Source organism: Pelophylax lessonae (assembly GCF_965119305.1).
Source record: "Pelophylax lessonae genome assembly, chromosome: 5".
Taxonomy (NCBI): Eukaryota; Metazoa; Chordata; class Amphibia; order Anura; family Ranidae; genus Pelophylax; species Pelophylax lessonae.
In genome coordinates, this window is record NC_138772.1 from 295,430,664 (window position 1) to 295,456,283 (window position 25,620).

At 39.7% G+C, this 25,620-nt stretch overlaps 1 protein-coding gene across 2 annotated transcripts in view; it reads right to left on the reverse strand.

The window, feature by feature from the left end:
• CDH12 (cadherin 12) overlaps positions 1 to 25,620 on the reverse strand; it is a 1,418,552-nt gene that overhangs the window by 472,981 nt on the left and 919,951 nt on the right. For both annotated transcript variants that reach the window (XM_082259248.1, XM_082259247.1), the window contains one exon: positions 5,622 to 6,034. In XM_082259248.1, coding sequence (XP_082115374.1) covers positions 5,622 to 5,948 — 327 coding nt within the window. In that variant the 5' untranslated portion in view covers positions 5,949 to 6,034. The remainder of the gene's footprint in view (positions 1 to 5,621; positions 6,035 to 25,620) is intronic.

A 25,620-nucleotide genomic window follows, 5' to 3' on the forward strand; every position in this document is an offset into this window, starting at 1 on the left:
TTTGTATGCAATCAGGCAGGTCCCTGCACTACATAGTTTAAGGTAAATCTAAAGGAAATTGAACAAGAAAATTGCATAATGTATGGCCAGTCTTAGAAAGCCAGAAAAGTTCAAATACCCCCCAAATTACCCCTTTTTAGAAAGGTGACATTCCAAGGTATTTAGTAAGAGGCATGGCGAGTTTTTTTCAGTTGTATATTTTCCCACAATTCTTTGCAAATTAAAGATTTTTTAAAAAAAAATTTTATAAAAAATTGTCATATTACCAAGTTTTTTCTCACACACTGAATAGGCATACTTGCAACCACATCCCAAAATACATTCTGCTACTCCTCCTGAGTATGGCCATACCACATGTGTGAAACTTTTACACAGCCTGGCCACATACAGAGGTCCAACATCCAAGTAGCACCTCCAGCATTCTAGGAGCATAAATTACACATATACTGTAATTTACTGACAACCTATCACATTTTTGAAGGTCCTGGAGCACCAGGACAATGGAAATCCCCACAAAATCACCCCCTTTTGGAAAGCAAAAACCACAATGTATAATCTAGGAGGCATTATGAGTCTTTTAAACATGAAACATGTACATTTTTTCCACAAGTTTTTGGAAAATGTGGAAAGAAAATGAAAATGCATTTTTTTTTTAAAAAGAGTTGTTCATTTATAAGTTATTTCCAACACATAGCATGTACATAGCAAAAATGACACCCCAAAATACATTCTGCTATTTCTCCTGAGTATAGCAATAACACGTGTGAGACTTTTTCACAGTCTGGCCATATACAGTGGCCCAACATTCAGGGAGCACCGACAGGTGCTCTAGGGACATAAAATTTCAAATCGAATTTCCTGACTACCCATTACACTTTTGTGAGGCACTGTAGGGCACTGATAAGCACTGTAGTGGCACTGATGTGGCATGGAAGAGCACTGATGTGTTATGGATGTGGCACAGATGAGCATTGATGTGGCACAAATGAGCATTGATGTGGCACAGATGAGCACTGAAGTGGCATGGATCTGGTATGGATGAGCACTGATGAAGTATGGATTTGGAACGGATGAGCACTGACGTGGCATGGATGTGGCATGGATGAGCACTGATGTGGCACAGATGAGGCCTGATGTGGCATGGATGAGCATGGATGTGGCACAGATGTGGCAGAGATGAGCCATGGATGAACACTGATGTGGCATAGCTTGGCACAGATGAGGCATGGATGTGGCACGGGTGGGCATGGATGAGGCATGATTTAGGCACGGATGGGCATGATTGAGGCACAGATGGGCATGATTGAGGCACGAATCAAGCAGGGGTGAGCAGTGCTGCAGTCTCCCTCCTCTCCTCACACACTGTACCAATTGCTGTTCAGCGTGCGAGGAGAGAACTGAACTGAACCAGACATGCGCTGGTTTGTTAACAAATGATCGCTCTGTCATTGGATGGATCGATCACATGGTAAGGGGCCACTGTCATTGGCCCTTTATCATGATCCGTGATGCGCTGGGTCAGCATGCGTGCCCCAGGGACCCCCGAGGGGCATCATTTTATGCCCTTCCAGAATAAGCCGACTATGCTGTAGCCGTCATTCAGCTATGGCACCGTTGGCAAGTGGTTAAACTTATCTGGCCAGGCCATTTTTGCAATTTTCCCATTACTTTTTTATTTTTCTCTTACAGCTTTCAGAGTTTGTTAAATACCTCCCAAGCTGTATATTTTCTGTAAGCACATGACCAGTAGAATAAAAAAAGGTGCTACTGATTTTTAGAGCACAATGATATTTTCGCAAATGTTTATCAAAATAATATTTTCGCTAGAAATACACTAAAACCATTATTACCAGATAAAAACACAGCCCATTTTACAAAATCCCTACTAAATATAAAAGCTAACATGTATTGAGTTAATATATAACCAATATTTGTAAATTTAAGATTGCGCCTTTTTGCAAACTAGTGAAAATCAAACATACACAAAAATGGAAATTTCCAAATGTCTCTAAAAAGCTAGAGGTTTTCATTGTTCCCTTACCATATATTTTCTGAAAGCACATGACCTGTAGAATAAAAGGAAGGTGCTACTAAAAATTCTCTAAAATAATTTTTAGCAGATATAAACAAAGAAAATTTTACTATTTGCTAAATTCCTACTAAATATAAAAGTTTAACCTGTATTGAGTTAATAAATAGCAAATATTTTTAATTTTTTCACTGTTCCCTTAGAGCTTTCAGATTTGGTTAAAGAACCCCCAAACCATATATTTTCTGAAAGCATAGGACCAGTAAAATAAAAGGAAGGTGCTACTGATTTTTAAGGCCCCACGACATTTGCGCAAATGTTTACCAAAGCAATATTTTTGCTAAAAATACACTAAAATCCTTATTAGCAGATACAAACAAAGCAAATTTTGCAAAATGCCTGCTAAATTCCTACTATATATAAAAGCTTAACCTATATTGAATTCATAAATAATAAATATTTGTACATTTAAAATGTTACCTTTTTGAGAAATGGTGAAAACTGAACGTACACAAAACTATAAATAACAACATTTCTCTAAAAGTCTGGAGGTTTTCAATTTTCACTTTTAGCTTTCGAGGTTTTTAAAAGACACCCCAAACTATACATTTTCTGAAAACAAAGGGCCTATTAGAATAAATGGAAGGTGCTACTGATTTTTAAGGCCCCATGATATATGCGCAATTTTTTTCCGAAACAATATTTTCACTAAAAATGCTCTGAAAACATTATTAGCAGATACAAACACAGCACATTTTACAAAATTTCTGCTAAGTTCATTCTAAATTTTTAAAGCTAAACCTGTATTGAGTTAATAAATAACACATATTTGTGAATTTTAAATTGTGCCTTTTTGAAAAATAGTGAAAATCCACAACCATCCATGTACACAAAATTTCTCAAAAAATCTGGAGGTTTTCCTTTTTTCACTTACAGCTTTCAGAGTGTGTAAAAGACCCCCCAAACCATATATATTCTGAAAGCACATGGCCAGGGATCAGGGGTGCGGGGTCCAGTAAAGGGGGGTGATCAGACAGACAGGGGGACATGCTGAGCCCCAGCAGAACCTGAAGCTGGCAGGAGTGGCAGAGGAGGGATGCCAGATTTTAAAAGTAGCTGCAGGGGATCGGGTTTGTGGGAGAGGGTGTGGGGGGGATTAGTGCTGGGGGCAAGAAGGGGGGTGAAGAGGTTAGGAAAGGAGAGTGGGGGGAGTAGTTTTAGGTGACAGGGAGTGGGCGGGAGGTGGAGAGGCTGGGGACAGGGTAGCAGCAGCATGGAGGGGGAGGGGGACAGTCACATTTTAGGTAATAAATGTGATCAATGGATTGTAATTCACTGATCAGAGTTATAGAATTATTCAGCAGAGTCTGCTGAACAATTCTGATATAGGTTCATGGTCATTGAAGTTACCATAAGCTTATAGGAGAAGGATCTGGCCAGCTGCTAGCAGTGCTATAAGTCTGTAAGCCCTATGGACTTGGCAGTAAAAGGGTTAAAGTGTTACTAAACCCAGGACCCTGCATTTAGTATATCTGATCTCCCACAGTACACAGAACATGGACATGAAATTAATTTAGTAAATATAAACTGCTAAATGCATTTTTTCATCAGCAATATATAGCAGTCTTGTACCTTCTATTAGTGTCTGGTTAAAGCTTTTAGGAGGAGCTTTCATACTGTACTGGCTGTTCTATCAGGATGCAGGACCCCTGACCCTCTGTCTGGACAGTGCTGATCAGCCCTGTGCTGATCACATGCACTCTCCCAAGAAAAAAATAAAAAAACTCGCTAGCAATACACACCAAACTAGGCATGTGCAGCCTGACACCAGTAACTCTGTCTTATCCGAACATGTTATGGGGACAATGCAAAAAGAGGAGGATCTGTGCGTATAGGATTAAACAGCCTTCTTACACAATGCAGAGGATTAACCCCTAGGTTCCACAGTGAGTATTACAAGCATGTTTTACTGCATATACACACTGATTTTACTGTTGTGGGTTTAGTAACACTTTAATTGAATAAGCTGAATTTAGAAGCTGATTGGCTACCATGCACAGCTGTACCAGATTCTGAGTGCTCCAGTTTTAGTAAATCTCCCCCAGTGGGCTACATTTAAAACCTATTACGTAAGGCATTCACATAGAGACATGTCTCAGTCTTTTCCATCCAAAAATATTATTGTATTACATTGGCAATATACAAAATAAACAGATGCTTTTTTATAACTTGCGTATTTATAAAGTAGTGAATACGACATTCACTAAAGATGAATTTTGGGATATGTGATAAAATGAAAAGTGATTCTTGTCTGTTCTAAGAAGGCTCTACTGTGCTACACAACAGTAAAGTAACAATTTACCTAAATAGACAAATTATAAAATGTATACAATTATATTGTAGAGAGTATAGGGGGCTGAACATACAATATAAGTTGTGTATGTAAAACATGTTTTAGATAAAACAGACCTTCAAAGATCCTTCTCTGACGGACAATGGCTAGCTGTGATTAGATCGGTTTACTCAGCATCCCACTGTGTAAACCATGGGAGCATTCTCAAAAATGATTTACAAGATGGTATCTGACGCCCTACCGCCTATCGAAGTTCTATAAAAATCAGAGTCCCCTGTGTTGGAGAAATTGTGGTCAAATTGTGAACCTCCTGCACACCTTTTGGGGGTGTTAGAGCTTGACCAGCTTCTGGAACAAGATTTTCAAAATAATATCAGAGACTGCAAACATTGTGGTTAAACCTGATCCTGCTCTTGCATTAATACATTTAGGCATTGACAATATACCGTTTAGCTCACGTGTTGTTACATTACATGCCTTAATAGCTGCCAAGACGGTGATAGCACGACACTTGACCAATACTTTGGTTCCTAACCCTTATTATCGTTGCCCTCATTAACACACAGTTCACTTACAAAAAAAAAAATTCTTACACAATATCACAAACTGAGAAGTTTCATAAATCCTGGAAAAGATTGACTGATGGGAAATGCCATGCTAAAAACTGATGATACTGTGTAACCTGTCTATTCTTATGCACAATGATTATAACCTAATGTAGTTGGCCATGAACCATTTTTGTTCTAATTCTGTATTGTGTCCAAGATTCTATTACTTTTATTACTGATTGCAATCACACTTGTTTTCTTCTTCTTTCCTTGCCCGCATGTAAGTTCCTCAAATTTATTTTGTTACCTTGTTTAAAACCAATAAAAACGATTGCACAAAAATGTTTTAGATAGACCAAAAGACAAATACGTACATAATAATATGATAATTAGGTCGATAGATCGATAGGTCGATAGATAGATAGATAGATAGATAGATAGATAGATAGATAGATAGATAGATAGATAGATAGATAGATAGATAGATAGATAGATAGATAGATAGATAGATAGATAGATAGATAGATAGATAGATAGATAGATAGATAGATAGATAGATAGATAGATAGATAGATAGATAGATAGATAGATAGATAGATAGATAGATAGATAATGTACTAATGAATAATAACTAATGGCTATCAAGCAGTACATTTCTCAGTTATGTTATAAAACAAAAGAGGTACAATACCTTTCCCACATATTGTGGTTCAGATCCCATATATTCTTCAAGCACAAAGAATTGATTCCATACCCATCCACGCTTAACTCTCTGTGTAAATGTTCTCCTGCCCGACATTGTGATAATAACATTTTCCTTCTGCTTGAATGCTGAAGTTTGTGGTGGTTGCTGTGAATGCAGTGGCGTTAAGAGACCTCCATCAAACAAGAACCAAAGAAGCAGCGATAAGCAGTTCCTTGTAAGCATTGGAAATGCTGTCCCTACAGCCCCGTAGTTAAAACTCCAGCACTTGTAGAACTGTAGGATCCAGCTTGAACTGTGCTTGTTCCTCACCATAAAACTCTCACTGTTGCAAAAGACACATAAAAAGTATTTCCTTCGGTGACACGCTTGTCATCTTATTGATATTCACCAATGGTTTTCTGTAATTACACACAACAAATAAATGTTAAATTGTGCAGTTCCTAATCATATTACAATTTAGACAATGACAAATACCATTTGTATTTAAATAGTATGAATGGCAGAAGCCGTAAATAAACAACAAAATGTATTATAATTATTAAAAATAAATAAAAAGTAAAAATGCAGCCAACATAAAAGGAAGCATTGAAGCTAATAATGTGCATGTCTTTGCATGCGTGGGAGATCCCATGTGGACTAAACACTCTTAATATCTCTGCTAGAAACAGAATATTTATGAACATGTCTAGCTGGGACTTCACTGTTTAGAATCATAATAAAAAAAGGTTTACGGTAACTAATGAGTGGTGTATTATTTAACACTAGCTATGTCTGTGCTTTGTGCTAACTTTGAAAAGGTAGACATGCCCGCATTTCACTCTGAGACTTTTATGTAGCTAGGAGCTTGTTGTAAACGGTGAATGTAATTCTTGGAGAAATCATCATCATTAAAACATTAGTTTGGCTTTAAAATAGACCGCGTTTCAATGAATATATTTAAAAGAAGTGAGACATAAATCTCCCTGTGTCACTCGGGTTCGTATTTAATAACTACATTGCTGTATAATCTAAGTCATGTATGGATTCTTATTCTTTCCCTCTATAGGCAAGAATGACAGTTTACATTTAAGTTCCAGTTCTTAAAAGTGTCATAGTGCAGATGTAGCTTTCTGTAGCAGCCACAACCCAATGGAGGACAAATTGTGGGGATTATTGTATATCATTAGAAATCCCACACGATAATAACATATTTAGTGACATTTGTTCTTCAAAGAAGTCTAGTTCCACTACATCAGCCTCTAGGTGTGGATTGAAGACTTTATTCATGTGCTGTAATACATAAGGCAAGAAGCCTATGTTTAGTAAAAAGAAAAAAAAACAGCACAAGGGACACTTCTTAATACCAATGTGATGTATCCCCTGTGCTTCTAGGTTTTAATTTTTGAATACATATATACAGACTCTACTGGGGAATCCTAATGTAAAGGGGGACTTTATTGTTAACATCTAATGTAAACAGGAACTCTTTTGAGGACACCTGATGTAAAAGGGGAGTCTACTGAGCACACTTGATGTAAAGGGGGGCTCTATTGGAGACACCTGATGTAAAGGGGGAGTCTACTGGGGACACCTGATGTAAAGCAGAATTCTATTAGGGACACCTGATGTAAAGGGGGACTACCGATGTAAAGGGGGACTCTATTGAGGACACCTGATGTGAAAGGGGGAGTCTACTGAGCACAGTTGATGTAAAGGGGGGCTCTATTGGAGACACCTGGTGTAAAGGGGGCGTCTACTGGGGACAAGAGATTGTAAAACAGAATTATATTGGGGACACCTGATGTAAAGGGTGACTCCTGATGTAAATGGGGGACTCTACAGGGGACACCTGATGTAAAGGGGGACTTTATTGGGAAAACCTAATGTAAAAGGGGGGTCTATTAGGGACACGTGATATAAGGGAGGACTCCATTGGGCATAACTGATGTAAAGGGGGACTCCACCTTGCGGGGGCACAATTTGTCATCTTCGCCCTGGGCACTGGATGACCTTGCCTCGGCAGTGCTGGGTGGGCAGTCCTAACTGAAGCTTGATGCACTGCTTCTGTAGTGTTTCTTTTAGACCTGTGCGGCTGCACCCTTCCATCTCACCACAGGGTGTGCCATGCACACAGATAATTTCTTACAGAAGCCTGGAGCTTCCATAGCATTGGGCCTGTGCAGCTGCGCCCTTTCAACTCAGGGCATATGCCGATGCATGGCCCATGTGTACGCCTGGCAAATGAATTCCAGGCTTCCCTAGCATTATAAAGACAGACAGAGGCGTCTCTAAGTGTAGACTTTATGCAACAGGTTTAATTATTAAAATTATGCACTCACGTTAGTAAGCATATATTCATGCCTATACAACAAGGTTCCAGTGTGGAGAAGTGTACATCATCCGGTCATGGACATCCGTCCTGCTGGAGCCGAAAATCCTTTCGCAGTGGCCGGCTTGTACGGCAAGGTTAGAACCAGGAAGTAGGCTCGGTGTATTTGCTTGACAGCAAGGCTTGGTGGATAGTCGACCCTGGATGATGTCATCTGCATTCTCTACATTGGAACCTTGTTGTATGTGCATGAATATATGCTTACTAACGTGACTGCATAATTTTATTCATTAAACCTGTTGCATAAAGTCTACACTTAGAGGCGCCTCTGTCTGTCTTTGTTTTAGCCCTGTGGAACCCCTGGCTTTTGGTTTCTGGATGGCTGCCCTACATGGTGGACTTTTTCTCCCCCTGTGCCATTAATGACTTTTAACTCCATGGACTTTTGGTTCGATATGTGATCAAGCGCCTGTTAACATTGTGTATTCCCTAGCATTATGCCTATGCAGCTGTGCCCTTACAAGTTTGGGCACACACCAGCACTGGCTGCTGGAAATCCAGGAGGGTGGCCAGTAAGAGGAGAGCTGGGAAAATGACATTACCTATGTCATATTGTCATATCCCTACCACTCCTAAAATTTGATCCACTGCCACCAGGTGCCAGGAGGTAAGGGCAGACTTAATGCCTGCCCCTTGTCTACAAAACAATAATAATAAATAGTAAAAACGATTATGATGATATTAGTACAGGCAAAACAAATTGCATTAAAACTTTTATTTCTTAATCAGAGGGTCGTGGCAGTAGGGGATTTATTGTTATAATATTGTGTACCTTTCTTTGTCTTATATTCCTCCACCCACAGGACATCAATTTTAAAGGAAAATTTGCAGTAAGAGGCTATATATAAATTTCACCACATTTCACAATAAAGTGAAAATTTGATATTGCATCATAATAAATTGATGCACTGCAGGTGAAGTGATATAAGGCAAAGAAAGTTTGATAATATTATAATAAAGAGGGATACATTCTTACAATATTTTATTATACATCTCATATTGCATAAAATGTATTTTTAGTAATGAACAAAAAAAAAATAAAAGTTAAGTTTTCATAAATCATTTTTTCACCATTGGGACTATTTACTATTATAATTATTTTCTCTAGTTCATATATTTCCAGTGGGTAACAAAGTCCCCCGCACCAGGCCCATGATGCTCTTAATCCAGTCCTGTTCTGGGTGACAACACTCTTTCACTTTCTCCTAATTGTTTTCACCCTGTCTCATGCACCACTAGTGGAGACTACAAGCAGCCATGCCTATACATACAGGCATGGTCCACCACTGTCACAATCATAAAAACCTAACCTGGGAAATGTGATGCGGCAATAATGATCACTCTGCACAAATATATCAAATTGGATTACATGCGGTCCCCGGGTTACGAACAAGATAGGGACTGTAGGTTTGTTCTTAAGTTGAATTTGTTTGTAAGTCAGAACAGGTACATTTATTAAAGGGTAGCTCCAGCCAAAATAATAATTTTTAAGTTTTTTGGATAGCATAGGGAAGGGTAACACCCCTGTACCATTTGTTTTGCTGTCTGTACCCCTGTTCAGAAGATTTCACCTCACGCTCTGTCCTTATGATAATTGGATTTTGAAAATTTTGGGTTGTTGTGGAAACAAGGATGGGTGATAATTCTTCAGTGGAGACACCTTTTTCCTATGATAACTCTTACAGGAGTGAATTTCCCTTCCTAGGGGTAGTTTTCCTCTCACTTCCTATTGTCTCCCTACATTTGTAAGTAGGAGTCGTTTGTAAGTCGGATGTTTGTAACTCAGGGACCTCCTGTATTGTAATTGTAATAATCTGTTTACTCTAATGTCCCAGAAGAAGGCGCATGGCCACAATTAAAGGGTGGTAAAAGGAGGTTTAGTCTTGCATTGCTGAAATAGTTCTTTATTATTAGAGCAGTGAAAATGTGAAACTCCATTTCCCAAGTAGTGGTATTAGCTTAGAGTGTTGACAAATTTAATAAAAAGTGGATCTCTACCTCAAGGATCATAATATACATTGTTACAGGAATTCTTACAGACAAAAACCCACACACATACACACATATAGGTTGAACTGGAAGTACTTGTGTTTTCTTCAACCTTATCAACTATAGTTACATAGTAGGTGAGGTTGAATAAAGACAATAGTCCATCCAGTTCAACCTGTGTAGGTGAGTGTGGCTGTAATCATCTCACATAGCCCTGAATGTTCTGATCCTTGAGATGTACGTCTAAGAGTGTTTTGAAAGCCAACATACTTCCCGCAGAAACCATCTCTTGTGGTAGAGAATTCCACAATCTTGTAGCCCTAACAGTAAAGAACCCCCCACGTTGCCTGAGGTTAAAACGCTTCTCCTCTAATTGCATTGTATGCCCTCTTGTCCTCATGCGATCCCTTCGACTGAACATCTTTTTTTCTAAGCTGAGATCCCCATTGAGATATTTATAAATTGCTATCATGTCCCCCCTCAGGCGTCTCTTCTCCAGGGAGAATAAATCAAGCGATGTAACTACAGTATATATAGGTTGCTGGAGTGACTGCATTTAGACAGGATATGGTTTCAAAGAGGTAGCAGAAGATCAGCAGCACCGAGATGCAACAAGGTTTAAAAGAAAGGTAAAATCAGTATTATATTTCAAAAAGAAAAACTTTTTGGGGGATTTTGGATACACAGTGCTTTAACAAACTAAGCGGGATATTTACTAAAACAGGAGCATGCAAATCTGGTGCAATTGGGTATGAATGCCAATTAGCTTCTAATTTCAGCCTGTTAAATTAAGCTTTGACAAAAAAAAAAAAATTGGTAGCTGATTGGTTTCTATGCAGAGCTGTACAAGACTTTGCATGGTCCAGTTTTAGTAAGTGTTAGTCAGAGTTCACATGCAGTATATAAATATAAGGACAGTACTATACTTGCAAGTTTTTATTTCTTAATGGCATGAGATCTTTGTGTCCCATTAGCAACACATTGATTTTTATTAGGTATTTAACACAAGGGAATTACATTTAATAGTATGGTAAACACATATGCTCTAAACCAGTCACATTAGCTGAACTTTATAGTTATAATTGCTTCCTTGTCTACAGTGGGATGTGTGATTAATCATTGAATGAGAGCAAATAATTGCTTGATGTTCAGTCAATATATCTGTCCAGTAAATATCTGATGGCTATGGAGGAAACCATATATACATAATTTATATTTATTGTCAATGTTGCCTCCCCTTGACATATGTTGTATGAAAGTTAGATTAGGCAAAAGTTCAATATTACTTTAGCAAAACTGCAAGTTGTTAATGTTACATTTTTTAAATGTTTAATATGTTATATCATAATGGCTCATTATTTGTAATAGTTTACCTATTCATATTAAAAGTGTTTAGTTGATCAGTAACAATAACCATACAATTTTACATTTAAAGAAAATAGGGATTTAAATGAGTGTTTGATTCACTTGCAGTAAATGTTTGATGAATGTCATACTCACTGCCTAATAAATATGTCCTAATGTGTCCATGTAAAATCCAACCTTTTGCTCTCGGGTGTCTCTATTCAGGGAAATTACTTCCTGTTAGGGCAGGAAGTGATAGTAAACCTCTCAATGGCTACACCAAAAAAAAAAAAAGCATGTTTAGTAGAGATTGCAATGGCTAGAATTTATGTTTTCATTGCCGCCTGTGTCTTCCTATCTCAGTAACATCCATGGCCTCATGTGAACAGACATTTAGGGAAGATGCCTCCAGTGGGGTCACAGAAATAAAACCCTAACAGCAAAATTTTACTCTTTCTCATTCTATAAAAATCTTGATAAAATGGTTGGCTGGAGTTAGGTTTTAACCAATTAATAACTTGTATGCTTGTCATGAAAGTTTTCATGCTGCCCCATTATATGGAGCTTATTTAAGTCTATATTTACCAAAATTGAAACATCTGTCAGGGAAAGTGTGTGTGTGTGTGTAGACGTGTTAGAAAGGCAAGCAGATTATCTACCTCACTTCTCCAGAAAGGCCGTAATGCACATGGAGAGTTGGCAAGCAGTTGACAGAATCCCTAACGTGGTTGTAAACCCTTACATATACCCAGTGAACTGACTGGCCTCAGGTGATACTCAGGGATGAAACAAATCCTCTTATTTATGTTGTACCTGCCTGAAGTCTTCTTTACATCCAATCAAAGTCCAGAATTTATAAAGCCTGTCTAAGCTGTCAAAAAACAGGGGGTGGAAAGCTGAAGTATTACACTGCAGAGCTCAATGAGCAGAGCTCTGAGAGCTGATTGGAGGGAAGGGACACACCCCCCTCCACACAGCACATTGGAACAAATCTGAGGCTGTCAATCAGCTGGAGCTTCCACCTCTGTCACATTTTTTTATTTTGGTGTCAGGAAAACCTGTCAGAAGTAATTCACGCTGATAGCAGCGGAGTGAAGCAGAAGACAGAAATGGTACTTAATGCTCTAGATTGAGACAAGTACACACTATAGAAGGATATGCTTTGTTCATATTTTATGTCTGAGCTTATCAACTACTTTAAAGCCCAACTAAAATTGTGGTTTAAATTAAAAAAATTCAGGTGCATTCAATTAAAACATGTTCCTAGAAAAAAAAGAAGACATTGTTATCTTATGCCAGTAGGTTCAAAGCAGGGCCTTTGCTTTCTGCGGGGAAGCAGTGGTTTTATTGCATAGATCTGAGATATCCTCCAGTCAGACCTATAGAACTTAAATCAGCAAAGTCCATGCTCCCTGCTGATTGGAGATCCTGACCCTGACTCAGCAGGGGACATGGCAGACCTCTGCTTCCCTATAGATAGCAATTTTCCCTACTCTGCAGCATGGTAGTTGGTAGGACACCAGCTTTTCTACTCAGACTGTGGTTGATTTTTTAAATAAATAAGAGGGGGGTGCATGTGCGGTGGCTCCCGATATGACGCTTTGATTCGGGAGCCCCAACCCACAAATGAACGCCTTCTCTCTAGCTATAATGAGCAACTCCCTTCATCTCCTCTAAGCTGATCACCGAACACAACAGAGCACCTCCTCACATGATAGGTGAGCAGCACAAGAGAGAGGTGACCCGCCAGCTGAGCTTTAGTGAGCAGGTTCCGGGGACATCCAAGATGGTGGTCACAGCTCCACCATGCAGCATCACAAAGGACACAGACTCTATCCCTGATCGTATACCAGCTTCACAGGCCTCTTGCGGTCACCCCTCAATGCCAGTGAGTAAGTGAGTAGCCATTCACACCATGCTACCTCCCCTGCATCCAAAGAATCCCTCCTGGGCAGAACATTGGATAAGATACTATGCACTCCTACGATGAAAAGTCCTGGGGGCCTAGCTATTTCCCATCAGCCTTCTCCCTCATCCCCTGGCCACCTCCGTGACATGGCCCACATTCTGAATAGATTCTTTGAAATGCTAGCCAACGGCCCAGCCCAGACCGCAGCAAAAAAAACTAACGCAATCAAGGCAGATTTACAGAGCTTGCCAATAAAAAAGCCAGTTCCTATTACTCCACCATGTCTGATCTGAATTGACTCCGCTGCACCCAGCAATCACACTCTGCAACAGGGTGCACATATTAAAGCCATTGAGCATACTGTAGACCAGACTGTAGCCCGGGCAAACCAGTAACACCTACTGTATTACTATCGTACAGGATAAACTGGACACTGCTCTTTCCAAAATGGATGATCTTGAGAACAGGAGCAGACGTTACAATGTCAACTATCCAGAGGCGCTGGTCCTTGAAACCTCTTTTGGCATTTTTACCCCAAAAATCAGTGAAATACTGGTGGTCCTTTCTTTTTCACTTACAATGTCAGTACAAGAACAAATCTTTCAGCTTCTCGACATTCCAAGATGGCGAACGCCTACTAATCCAACCAGGCTTCATATTGCAGGATCCCTTCTCTCCTCCTTCTACTGAAAACCCTTCAAAGTGACCTCCACCGATTAGCCCCTTGACCCTGATCTGGCCCAAGCAGACATCAAAGAGACACCGAGACTCTAACCCCCCTGATGAAATCGCCAGTTGATGTGTGTTCAGCTGATCCTATATGGATCTTTCCTGTTTGAAAGATTCTTGTTCCCGGCTCCTGATAACCGTGTGATCTTTATGATCATGTACTCCCTCAGTGGGCTACCCCAAAAATTTTAATTCTTCCCCCCCCACTTTTTTTTTTACCCTCTTGGCATGATCTTGAGGGGTTGTATTATGTACTCAATGCTCCTATCATTTACAGTGATGGGGAGAACATACAGCATATTGCAGGGGCTCCCCTGCTGGGTCTCTTCCACTTATTGTTTACTGTCTTCTGGTTCTACTTTAGAGATTTTTATTGTTAATGTTAATGTTATTTTGCACTGCTCTGTTCCAAACAGTCCAAGATTGTTATTTGCTAATTGAGGACATGTTTTCCTGACCTATGGAGGCTTTAAGGCAGGAGTGGATAACATGCCCTTCCGCCTAATGTGACTCAGAGATCCTTATTGTCTCTGGTGACATCAGGAAAGTGACCTGACTGTTCCAGGTCACACTTTTTTCTTCTCTTTTGGCTGGACAAGGAAGGCCTGATCCTGTGTATAGGGTCTTCAGAACAATCCCAGTTCTAGGTTCTCCTCTACCTCCTATCTCTCCTATTTCTTTCCTCTTTTTGTGCTCTCATATCCTTTTTTCTTTTTCAGACACCTTTGCAGAAGCTTCAACAACTTCTAGGAGACTTGAGAATCCAGCCTCTCCAAACCAATATCGGTGTGGTCTTGTCTTAGGTTCCTTGGGTATTTGTCCATCAACTGATGGCGCTTTCCTCCTTACTTTTTCATGACTAACACTGTTTCAGCAACTACACCTCTCCAAGTGACATCTCACAATACACAGGGTCTTAATTCTCTGATAAAAAGATGCAAGGCTTTCCAGAATTATCACTCCCAGGGACTTGAGAAAGTATAGCCCTTTGTTTATCCACCACAAGTTCCCGATTTCTAATGCGGATTTTAAAAAATGAGGGATGGCCATTTTCATCTCTAAAAAAATGTCCTTTTCTCATACTCTGACGATTAAGGGCCAAGAAGGCCAATACATCCTAGTCAAGGGACATATTGACGGTAACCTATACACCTTTATCTTTTACTATGCCCCAACCAATGGTCAAGCCGCTTTCTTCTCTGCACTGCTCAACCATCTCGCTCCCCACTTTGAGGGTCAGGTAGTTATAGGAGGTGACTCCAATGTCGCTTTTGATCAGCTTCTGGACAAATCGGGCAGTGGGTCACCCCCCGTCTAAAAAGACCTCCTAAATGTTATCTTTGTATCGCTCGACTCCTACACTCTTTAGGTCTGAAAGACATTTGGAGAGAATTGAATCCCCCCTCTAGAGACTTTACACATTACTCGGCTCCACACAAGACACATGCTAGAATTGACCAGATTTTCCTCCCTTCCCCAGATATATGCATAGCTTCTCAAGCCACTATACATGACATCTCCTGGTCCCACCACTCCTTGATCCTTATTAATCTCCATAGGGCTTCCTTCCCTTCAGGCCCCCATTCTTGGTGACTCAACAAATCTCCATTAAGTGACCCAGTCAGGTGTACGATGCTAGAGAAGGATCCGAGAGAGTTTTTCTTGTTAAATGATCTTGATTACATCTCCCCAGGTTCTTTATGGGGAGCTCATAAGGCAGTTATATGAGGAAAGCTCATTCAGATGGCCTCCCAACAGAAGCGTGAATGCCAGGTAGATATAGACAAGCTTGAAAAGGCATTTAATTCTCACAGTAAAGCTCACAAACGCAATCCTAATCCTGGTTTATTAGCCAAACTTGTTCCGCTAGACTAGTGTTGAACTTAGCACTAACAAACTGTCTCCTAAATTCCGAGTTACATCCCTTCCCAAAATTAGATCAGTGACAGGTACCCTCACTCAAAATTACATACGGAATGGATAGTCGGGGGATATTGTTTGTTTCCAGTTTCTGGAGAATGTGAGTTTGGCTGCAATAAATAGGTGGGTAAGGATGGAGCGGCATGCGGGAGGCCATGATTCCAGGCCTATTCCAAATAGTGCTCATTTTGAATCCTTGTCAATCCTACATTTAATAATGGAGCCCGTGAGGAAAAAAGACTGAGGACCAAAAGTTCACAATTTTAGGAAAAAAACACCAGATATGGGAGGGTGAGCCTACATGTCCACAGTTCCTCCAGCACTTTGGAGAGTAGTCGGGGTAGATGCGTGATAGTCTGACTAGCGTGAGGTACCAGTTGTGCAGGATTTTTTGATGTGCTTCCCAATGAGAGAGGGATCTTGAGTATTTATTTGGCATTCTCGATGCTGTATGCCATTGGGAAGGGGTTGCTGAAAACTGTAGGGTTTGTTCCCAATATAGCTTGGAAGAGGATTTTTGAACTGGGCTGCCTGTTATCAGCAGTTCATAGAATTCAGATAGTCCAATTTGAAGAGATGGTGGGGATTCCAATAGAGTGAAAAATTTGTCAGAGAGGTTTGTAGATGTGGAGAGGAGGATTTTTTGTAGGACATGTCTTGCCTGGAGGTATTTGAAAAAAGTGTTAGTTTTTAATGAGAATCTGGCGCAGAGCTCCTGGAAGACCACATTTAGAGTATAGTGATGCTATGCTGTTCATTCAAGCTTGCTTCCAGTCACTCAAAGGTAGTGCCAGGTATCAGGGACTCCAAAGTTTCCAATGGGAGGAAGTGCAGTGCTTTCCTCGAAGAGCCTTGTGCAGAGTTAACCATTTAGTTCCACACATTAGTAGTTGCTTTAACTGTATCTAGGATTTGAAAAGAGCTTGGTTGTTGGATCCAAGAGGAGCTAAAAGTAAGCTTAAGGTCAGCTTTAGTTTCTGCGGACTCTATTTGAGCCCAGGGCTGTGTTTCACCAGGTCCTGGATTGTGAAAGAATCATGGTTTTGTAATAGCTCCCATTCCCGCTTTTTTAACGGGTGAATGCATTATCGATTTTTTGATCCGTGGTGCTTTGGATTCCCAGATGAAGGTTTGGAGGGTGCTCTGCACTTGCCTGAGCTGAGCTTGGGAGTATGGAAGCGGTAGTGTGTGGAAGAGGTATAAGATGCGGGGAAGTAGGAACATTTTTGTTAGAGAAATACGTCCTGCCCACGAGGACACTCCAGACTTGAGAGGTGCATAATTTTGTTAAGGTAAGAATAAGTGTGGAGAGGTTTACTGATATAATTCTAGAGGTCAGGGAGGTAAGTTGAATGCCTAAGTATGACAACGTGTCGAGGGGAGCCCACGAAAAGGGAGACACACGTGCAATTTGCTGTTTGATTTGTGGTTGAGGTATTTATTTTTTATACTCAGCTTTGACTGAGTCCAAGGAAAAGACTTCTTACATGCTAGGCTGGGAATGAGACTTAGAGATGGAGTGGGACCTAGATATCTGGCACTATCACTTCACACGATCCTTCAAAGGAATAAAGAATGTCTCATTGATTGAGGCTAACTTGAAAGTTACCTCCAGAAGCCCCCATTATGCTTCAGAGGCTGTGGCCATATTGGCTTGATGCTTCATACTTTCTGGTAATGTCCCAGAATTAGAGGGTTTTAGAACCAAATTTTCCACATGATCCGCAAAATGACTGGTATTTCGCTTTCCCAGACTCCTGAGATTGCCCTCCTGAACCAATGTATACCTAAGATTCCCAAATCCACTCAAGCCTTGATCTTCTTCATTCTACCAAGAGCTAAAAATCATGCGTGGAAAACCCCTTAAGCCTCCCTCATCCTGGCCAAACACAAAATATCTTGAAAATTTGTCTTAAGAAAAGATTGCTAGCATAATTCAGAACACTGGGGAGAAATTTGAAATGATTTGGAATCCATGGGCTAACCATATGAAGGTAATTTACATGTCTTAATGGTTTGTCACCCTCCTTCCACCTAGCAAATCCCGAACTGTACTTTTGCAAAAGGTGTCTCCCCTCTTTTCTATGACGCTTTTGTCCTTCCTTCTTTCCTTCTGTTCTGCTCCTTATCCCTCCTCAGAACCCCTTCTCCCCATCTCCCCCTCTTCTGGGTTGTCAGAATGGTTACTTCAGATACCCCAGTCATTCAGACACATATATCCACATATGGGGGTAAAGACTTTTTTTTTTTTGTCATGGGATTCCCCCCAGGGGACATTTTCTCCTTACCCCCTGGGCTAAGACACTATGATACCAAAGCTACTATTCCATAGAAATCTTGTATTTACTGGTTTTGTTTTTCAATGTTAGGGTTTTTTTCTTTAAAGTACCTTACAGTTAGCTCCCTTCCATTTAACTTCTTCTTACATCACTTATTAATCTACTGTATGGTGATCCTAACTTCTCCACTGTGGATTTTTTATGTGAAGATGTTATTATTGGGCTGCAAATTCAGCTCGGAGCCACTTTCTCCATCCCTTAATTAGTGGTTTATCGTTACTTAAGCCTAGACATATCAGCTTCGGCTCCCAAAGGTGTATTATTAATGGTTCGGAGGTCCTATCTTCGACTTGCCCACAATATGTTATACTTCAACTTCATGGGGCTTGGTTGCCTTAAAATACCTCTTCTTACAAATTTTGTTACGTATCTGGTTTGTCTTTTTAATTTGACTTGTATTCAGACACCCACATTTTTGTAACGCTATATTATCTGACTTTTTCTCAATAAAAATATTGAAACATAAAGAAAACAAAGATTTTGTTCTGATGTACCTGGAATGTATTTAGTCAACCTAAAGTGAAGGTTCATTTGGGCTTCACACCCACAATATTAACGCAGCAATTAGCTTTTTTAACCTAAAGTACAACATTTTAAATAATGTCTTTTTTTTTATATAGGTAACACCAACATTTTCCTCTTCTCCTATTGGTAGTGCATCAGCCTGTTTTTCTTCCCAACTCCTAACAATATAAAGATTGATGTTAAAAGACTTGTCGTTTTAGAACTGAAACTGCAATGCTTTTAAAAGATTCAAAAGTTCCGACCCAGCAATTTATAACTTATTCAAATGCTAAACTGTAAGTCACTAAAGTGTAAGAATTATATAATTTGTGTGCATAATAATAATAAAAACCATCGTAGACTAGTTCAAATGATCACTAATATTATATGTTTACTCCTTTCACTTTTATCCATTTGGATTACACTACATTGCCAGCATATTATTACACCTAATATGTGTATCAAACAGGCACAGAGGAAATATGCACACTTCTTATTAATTGTGAAACATTTCCAAGAATTTTTTTATTAGAGACAATTTTCCGTTTTATGAGCCCATTAGTCAGTCTAAAATGGAGACTGAGAAACAAACAAGAATAAGTAGCAGTGGAACTGTGCAAAACTGAGATCTGCAGGATGCACAGTAAAACTGTTTTATTATATATGCAATAAAACAATACAGCATTTAAGAATGAGCAACATGGAAAACAAAACCATAAAATTTTATGATGCAGATCATGACAACTCAATAATAAGATCCCAATTACAAAAAAATGAATGCTATAAAACAGACAAATACAATATTAATGTTTATTTCAAAGTATTACGTTGTCAGCAGCATGGTACTCTAAACAACCCCTTTTGTAAAGTGAGATTAAGCTAAGTGCATAAGAAAACATTTTCCTGCAGTTGCATCATTAGTTTTTGGACATATAATCCAGTGAGAGCATATTTACTACAAGTACAAGCCTTGCAGGATGATTTTGTCTCTAAAAGCATTTACAAAGTCTGTGCATCCTTTTAGTAGTGCACCAAGAGACTAATACACATCAAAGTGTACCAACCAACCTTGATTAAAATTATTGGAGCATAAAGCCCTGGTCATTGCTTTCCATTTTTGCACACATTTTTACAGTAATAAATGAAACAAGAGGTTTCTCAGATTTTACATTGCTATAGTTAAAAAGGAAAGGAAAACTAAACAGTAAAAACATGCTACTATCAAATGTTAAAAGTGTATGGTAAAACCATAGTATGTCAACTTACTTTATTTAACTACTTAAAGGCTAGGCCTATTTCTTACATTTGTTGCTTACAGGTTTAAATCTGTAAATCTGTAATTTTTGCTAGAAAATTACTTAGAACCCCGAAACATTATATATATATATATATATATATATATATATATATATATATATATATATATATATATATATTTTAGCAGAGACTGTGGAGAACAAAATGGCGGTTGTTGCAATATTGTCCCACAGTATCTGCGCAACAGTCTTTCAAACGCAATGTTTTTGGAAAAAATACAGTTCACTGAATTAAAAAAAAAAAAAACTAAACAGTAAAGTTAGCCTATTTTTTTGTATATTGTGAAAGATGATGTTACGCCGAGTAAATAGATACCTAACATGTTTTTGTTTAAAATTGCACCCACTCGGTTACCAGTTTAGAGTTACAGAGAAGGTCTTTTTTCTAGAATTATTGCTCTCACTTTAACGACCGCGCCGATACCTCACATGTGTGATTTGAACACTATTTACATTTGCGGATGTCACTTACGCATGCTTTTTGTTTGATGAGTAAGCACGTGGGGACAGGAGAGCTTTAATTTTTTTTCTTATTTATTTTATTTATTCATTTTTCCACACTCTCCCTTTAAAAAAAATCTGATCACTTTTATTGCTGTCACAAGGAATGTAAACATCCCTTGTGACAGTAACAGGCAGTGACAGGTACTATTTATGGAGGGATCTGGGGTCTAAAAGACCCCAAACCCCTCCGCTGCACTTCAAAGTGTTCAAAATGCAAAAATCTGTGTTTTTGAATACTTTGGATCCTTTAACCACTTAAGCCCCGGAGGATTTGGCTTCTCAAAGACCAGGCTCTATTTTGTGATTCGGCACTGCATGAATTTTACGGACAATTGCGCCGCTATACCAAAATTAAATTGACGTCCTTTTTTTTCCCACAAACAGAGCTTTTTTTTGGTAGTATTTGATCACCTGTGCGATTTTTATTTTTTGCACTATAAACAAAAAAAGAGCAACAATTTTGAAAAAATAACAATATTTTTCACATTTGTTTATATGAAATTCTCAAAAAAAAAAAAAAAAAGTAAAAATCAAAAATTATTGACATTTTAGGCCAATTTGTTTTCTGCTACATATTTTTGGTAAAAAAATCGCAATAAGCGTATTTTTATTGGTTTGCGCAAAAGTTATTGCGTTTACTAACTATGGGAAAGATTTATTTAATTTTTATAGGTTTTTTTTTAACTAGTAATGGTGGCGATCTGCGATTTATTTTGCGGGACTGCGACATTGTGGCGGACAGATCGGACCCCTGACTGACATTTTTGACACTTTTGGGGGTACCATTGACATTATTACAGTAATCAGTGCTATAAATATGCACTGTTACTGTAAAAATGACACTGACAGGGAAGGGGTTAACTTTATTGGTGATCAAGGGGTTAAGTGTGTCCCTAGGGGCGTGATTCTAACTTTTAGGGGGTGTGGCTAGTGAAGTAATCACAGAGACATACAATCTTACATAGCATGATCACATATCCTCTGTCATTACTTTAGAGAGAATGACAGACGGCTGTGTTTACACATACGTCACTTTGCCTGTAGGGGGCTGACTGCCGCAGTATATAGTCATGCGGTGGTCGGCAAGTGCTTAAAATCGGCGCCGTTGCCTGCCAAGTAAACTGGAAGTGATGTTGTGAATTTGCTTCTGGGTTTTTACATCGGAGACCTGATCAAAGCCAAATCCAGCTTTGTTCAAGACTCCAGCCAACCGGTGGACTGGCCAGCTGATCGCTTGGTTCTCTCAATGGGACGGGGGACCCGGGTAGAGCGACGGAAGGCGGCGGGAGGGGGGACAAGTCCCCTCCCACTGCTTAACCACATTAGTATTTATCACATGAAAGCCGACTGCCCGCTCTAAAAAATGGCACGGGGTGAGGCCTCTACAGGTATGTGATTTTGCGGGAAGTGGTTAATGAATACATATTATCAACACGGTGAAAAATATCAGCGCAAAAAATGGTGCAACAAATATTCAAAAATAATATTATGAGAAGTGATCCCTAAGAATATATTTGCCACAAAAATGATAAATGAAAATTATATATGCACAAATATTAATGTGTGTTTAACAAATCAATATTAGTGACTGGCAGCATCCACCAACTGTGTTCACACTACACAATAAGAATAAAGAAAAAACAAACAGTGTTGCGCCAAATCTATACAATAACATAATAAAATTCAAAGTGAAAACATAATGTGCTTCAAAGTGAAAAATAAAGAGTCCAAAAAATCAGGTAAAAAAAGTCTTCAGTATTTCACACCACAGTGACTGTGCTAACCAACCCTTCACCAGTAAAATTTGCCTCTCACCTCACTTTTAGACCCCCGCATCACCAAGGGTCTAAATAAGCTTGTTCCCTCTAATGGGGTATACACAAGATGGTAACATCAATGTGTATGTATGGAAGATTACTCCGATCCAGATCGGTCCAATACATGCATAGAGAGATAAATGGACAAATCTAGTGCTCTCCTTATGGTTAAATAATCCAGGTATTTATTAAATTGCACTTACATGAATGAATGATCAAAACAGCATAAAGGAATCGGTTACAAACAATCCAGCTCGCCTCGAGGGGATGTCAGACATGCAGGCTCCGCACCCTACACGCGTTACGTCAGCCCGTAAGCATTGACTTCCTCGGTGGATATATTATATCCACAAAGGTATGACTAGTAATATTTATGATTAGGTTTAGGACATTAAACTTGAATAACAAATTTTGTCATGACAAACCCTATTTCTGCAACACTAACATTCCTTACAATAGCAAGCAAAGTATAAAATAGATGCAGTAAAAGTTGAATATATTGATTGCACATGTGCAATATATTTTGTGTAAAAATGTAAACATGTTACCTAATCCTGCAAAGCTTGTTCACACCAGCAAAGCCAAAAAAATGTCAGCCATTTATTACCATTTATGCTTGAAAATTAAAAGTGCAGCTCCTGGCTAAGAGCCAATATACAGTATGTGTGTGATTTGGGTTGGTTTGTCATCAGAATTTAGGAGAACAGCCTAAGGTGGCAATGTTGTTCCTTGATATATATAGCACAGCAAATAAGTGTTGTCACCCTAGGACAAAGAGTATGTTACTGCTGGGATTACCAGATTAAAGTTAAAAGAAAGCGTAAAAAAAAAAAAACCTAACACAGTAATTACGTCTAAGGACTGTTAAGAGGACATATTACAGTTTTGGTTTTGGGTTAAAATAATAATATTATTAATAATTGCAGTAACCTTTTGATACCTAAACAACACTGTTAGAGGTTATTTACTAAAACTGAGAGTGCAAATCTGGTGCAACTCTGCATAGAAACCAATCAGCATCCAGATTTTATTGCCAAAGTCGAATTGAACAAGCTAAATTCAGAAGCAGATTGGCTACCATGCATAGCTGCATCAGATTCTGAGTGCACCAGTTTAAGTAAATTTACCCCTGTTGTTACTTTAGAAATGGTATAGACCAGTCAGGTTAATTTGGATGAACATGGGCAAATACCAAATACTTTCTGAATTAGTGTGCAATTTTGCTGGGTCAAAACCCTTTATAACCAAAATGCACTGCATGGTGTTTGAACCATGCTCTTCGGGCTTAGAAGAGACAATATTAGAAGAAATTGCATTAGTCTGACTCCTCACTATAAAAAGGGGGAGGGGGGCTCAAAAACAACATATAGATAATGTATATTGGAGCTGTTAGGTAGAGGATAGGAGAGCTAGCAGACTGTATATGGAAAGCTTAAGTAGATTTGTACTAAACTATACTATTTTACGCTATGGATTACAGTGGTGGGCTACATTGTTATGTATGTCACAGGTTTATTCACATGACCCATTGTTAGGTAGGAGATACGCATGCCTTTCTAAAAAATGTAACCCCTAAGGAAGCCTTCCTCAAAATATTCAAGAGAGTGGCAGAGTGGGAGAGGTTACCTCAGACTAATGAGCTGAGGTCATTGTTCCTTTTCTGAAAGAAAGCCCAGAAAAGTGTATTTAAGCTAAAGTGCTACAGAGGCCCAGCAGCACCCAAAACTTAAGAGAGAAACCTTGGCTTATCTCAGGTAATGGTGGACATGAGGGTACAACACACCTAGGAATTCAACATGAATAGGCTGGTAAGGTCCCAAATGTACAGCCTTATACATTATACCTGAAAGTGGTTATGCCACAGAATAAATTGTGGACAAAGTTGCTCTGGCCACTGAGGACATTCTACAGGATGTAGTCCCCAAAAGTGAAGTCCCAGGAGCCAAAGGACCACCATTTATGGTAAGACCACTCCTGCTACCAATGGTGCAAGGAAGGTAACTAATGACAGAGCAAAACCAGGTGCTTAGCCTGTGAGGATGTATAAGCATAAGCCAGTTGTGCTACTAAAGAACTGAGGTCACATAATGTAATGAGTAGAGTTGAGCGGACACCTGGATGTCCGTGTTCGGCGGGTTCGGCCGAACTTTAAAAAAAAGTCCGGGTCCGTATCCCGGACTTTTGCCGAACTTTTCCCGGACACCGAACCCCATTGAAGTCAATGGGGACCCGAACTTTCAGGCACTAAAATGGCTCTAAAACACCAATGGAAAGGGCTAGAGTGCTGCAAATGGCAACAAAACGTTGTTAAGAGCATGGCAAGTGCTCTGCAAACAAATGTGGATAGGGAAATAACTTAAAACAACAAAAAAAAAACAGAAAAATAAAACAATGTTCTTCATCTCTGAAGGACGAGGCCCATATGGAGTAGGAGGGAGGTTGAGGTGGTGGTGGATGTGGCGGTCTCATAGGCGTGCACACAGGGTGTGCCGGATGTGCCTGGGCACACCCTTATCACCTAGGGCACATAGCATTATCGCTCTGTTTGCCAGTGAGGAGATGGGAAAGATCTCCCTCTGACCTGCTCTGCTCTATTTCTCTTTGCCAGCAGGAAGAGTAATGTATCGGGGCCATGTACATGTAGGCAAACACATGCATGTGTATTTCAACTTTGGGGTGCACACCCTAATGCAATAGGCTGCGCACACCTATGGGTGGTGTAGGTGGAAGCGGCGGTGGAGGAGGACCAGGGCCGGATTAAGAGCATCATGGGCTTGGTGCTGAGGATTTTGAAGGGCCTTAAGGGCCGTGCCTTGGCATGCACCCAGAGGAGGAAGGGTGCAGCCATGCATGCCTAATTCAACATTGGATGCTGTCTCTGAAGCCCATAAACACATCCATGCATCGGCAACTGTCCCTCCTTGTCCGGCCTTCGTGCTGTGTGGGGAGGTTCTGAGGGAGCTGCCTGGGGAAGCGAGCATAGAAGCCAGACTTCTGTGTTTACAAGTGACAGAAGAGCGGTAACAGTGAATATGGCCAACCAGGGACCTATATAAAGGTAGGGGCCTGGAGCTGCAGCTCCAATAGCCCCTACGTTAATCTGGCCCTGAGGAGGACGAGGTAGCCAACGCTGCTTCTTTTCAGAAATTTTAAATGAGGGTACACCCCAAAAGAGTGAGAAAGAGCAAAAATAGAACAATGGCTGGGTAAGGACGGTATCCATCGCTATTCTGCACAAGGTACGG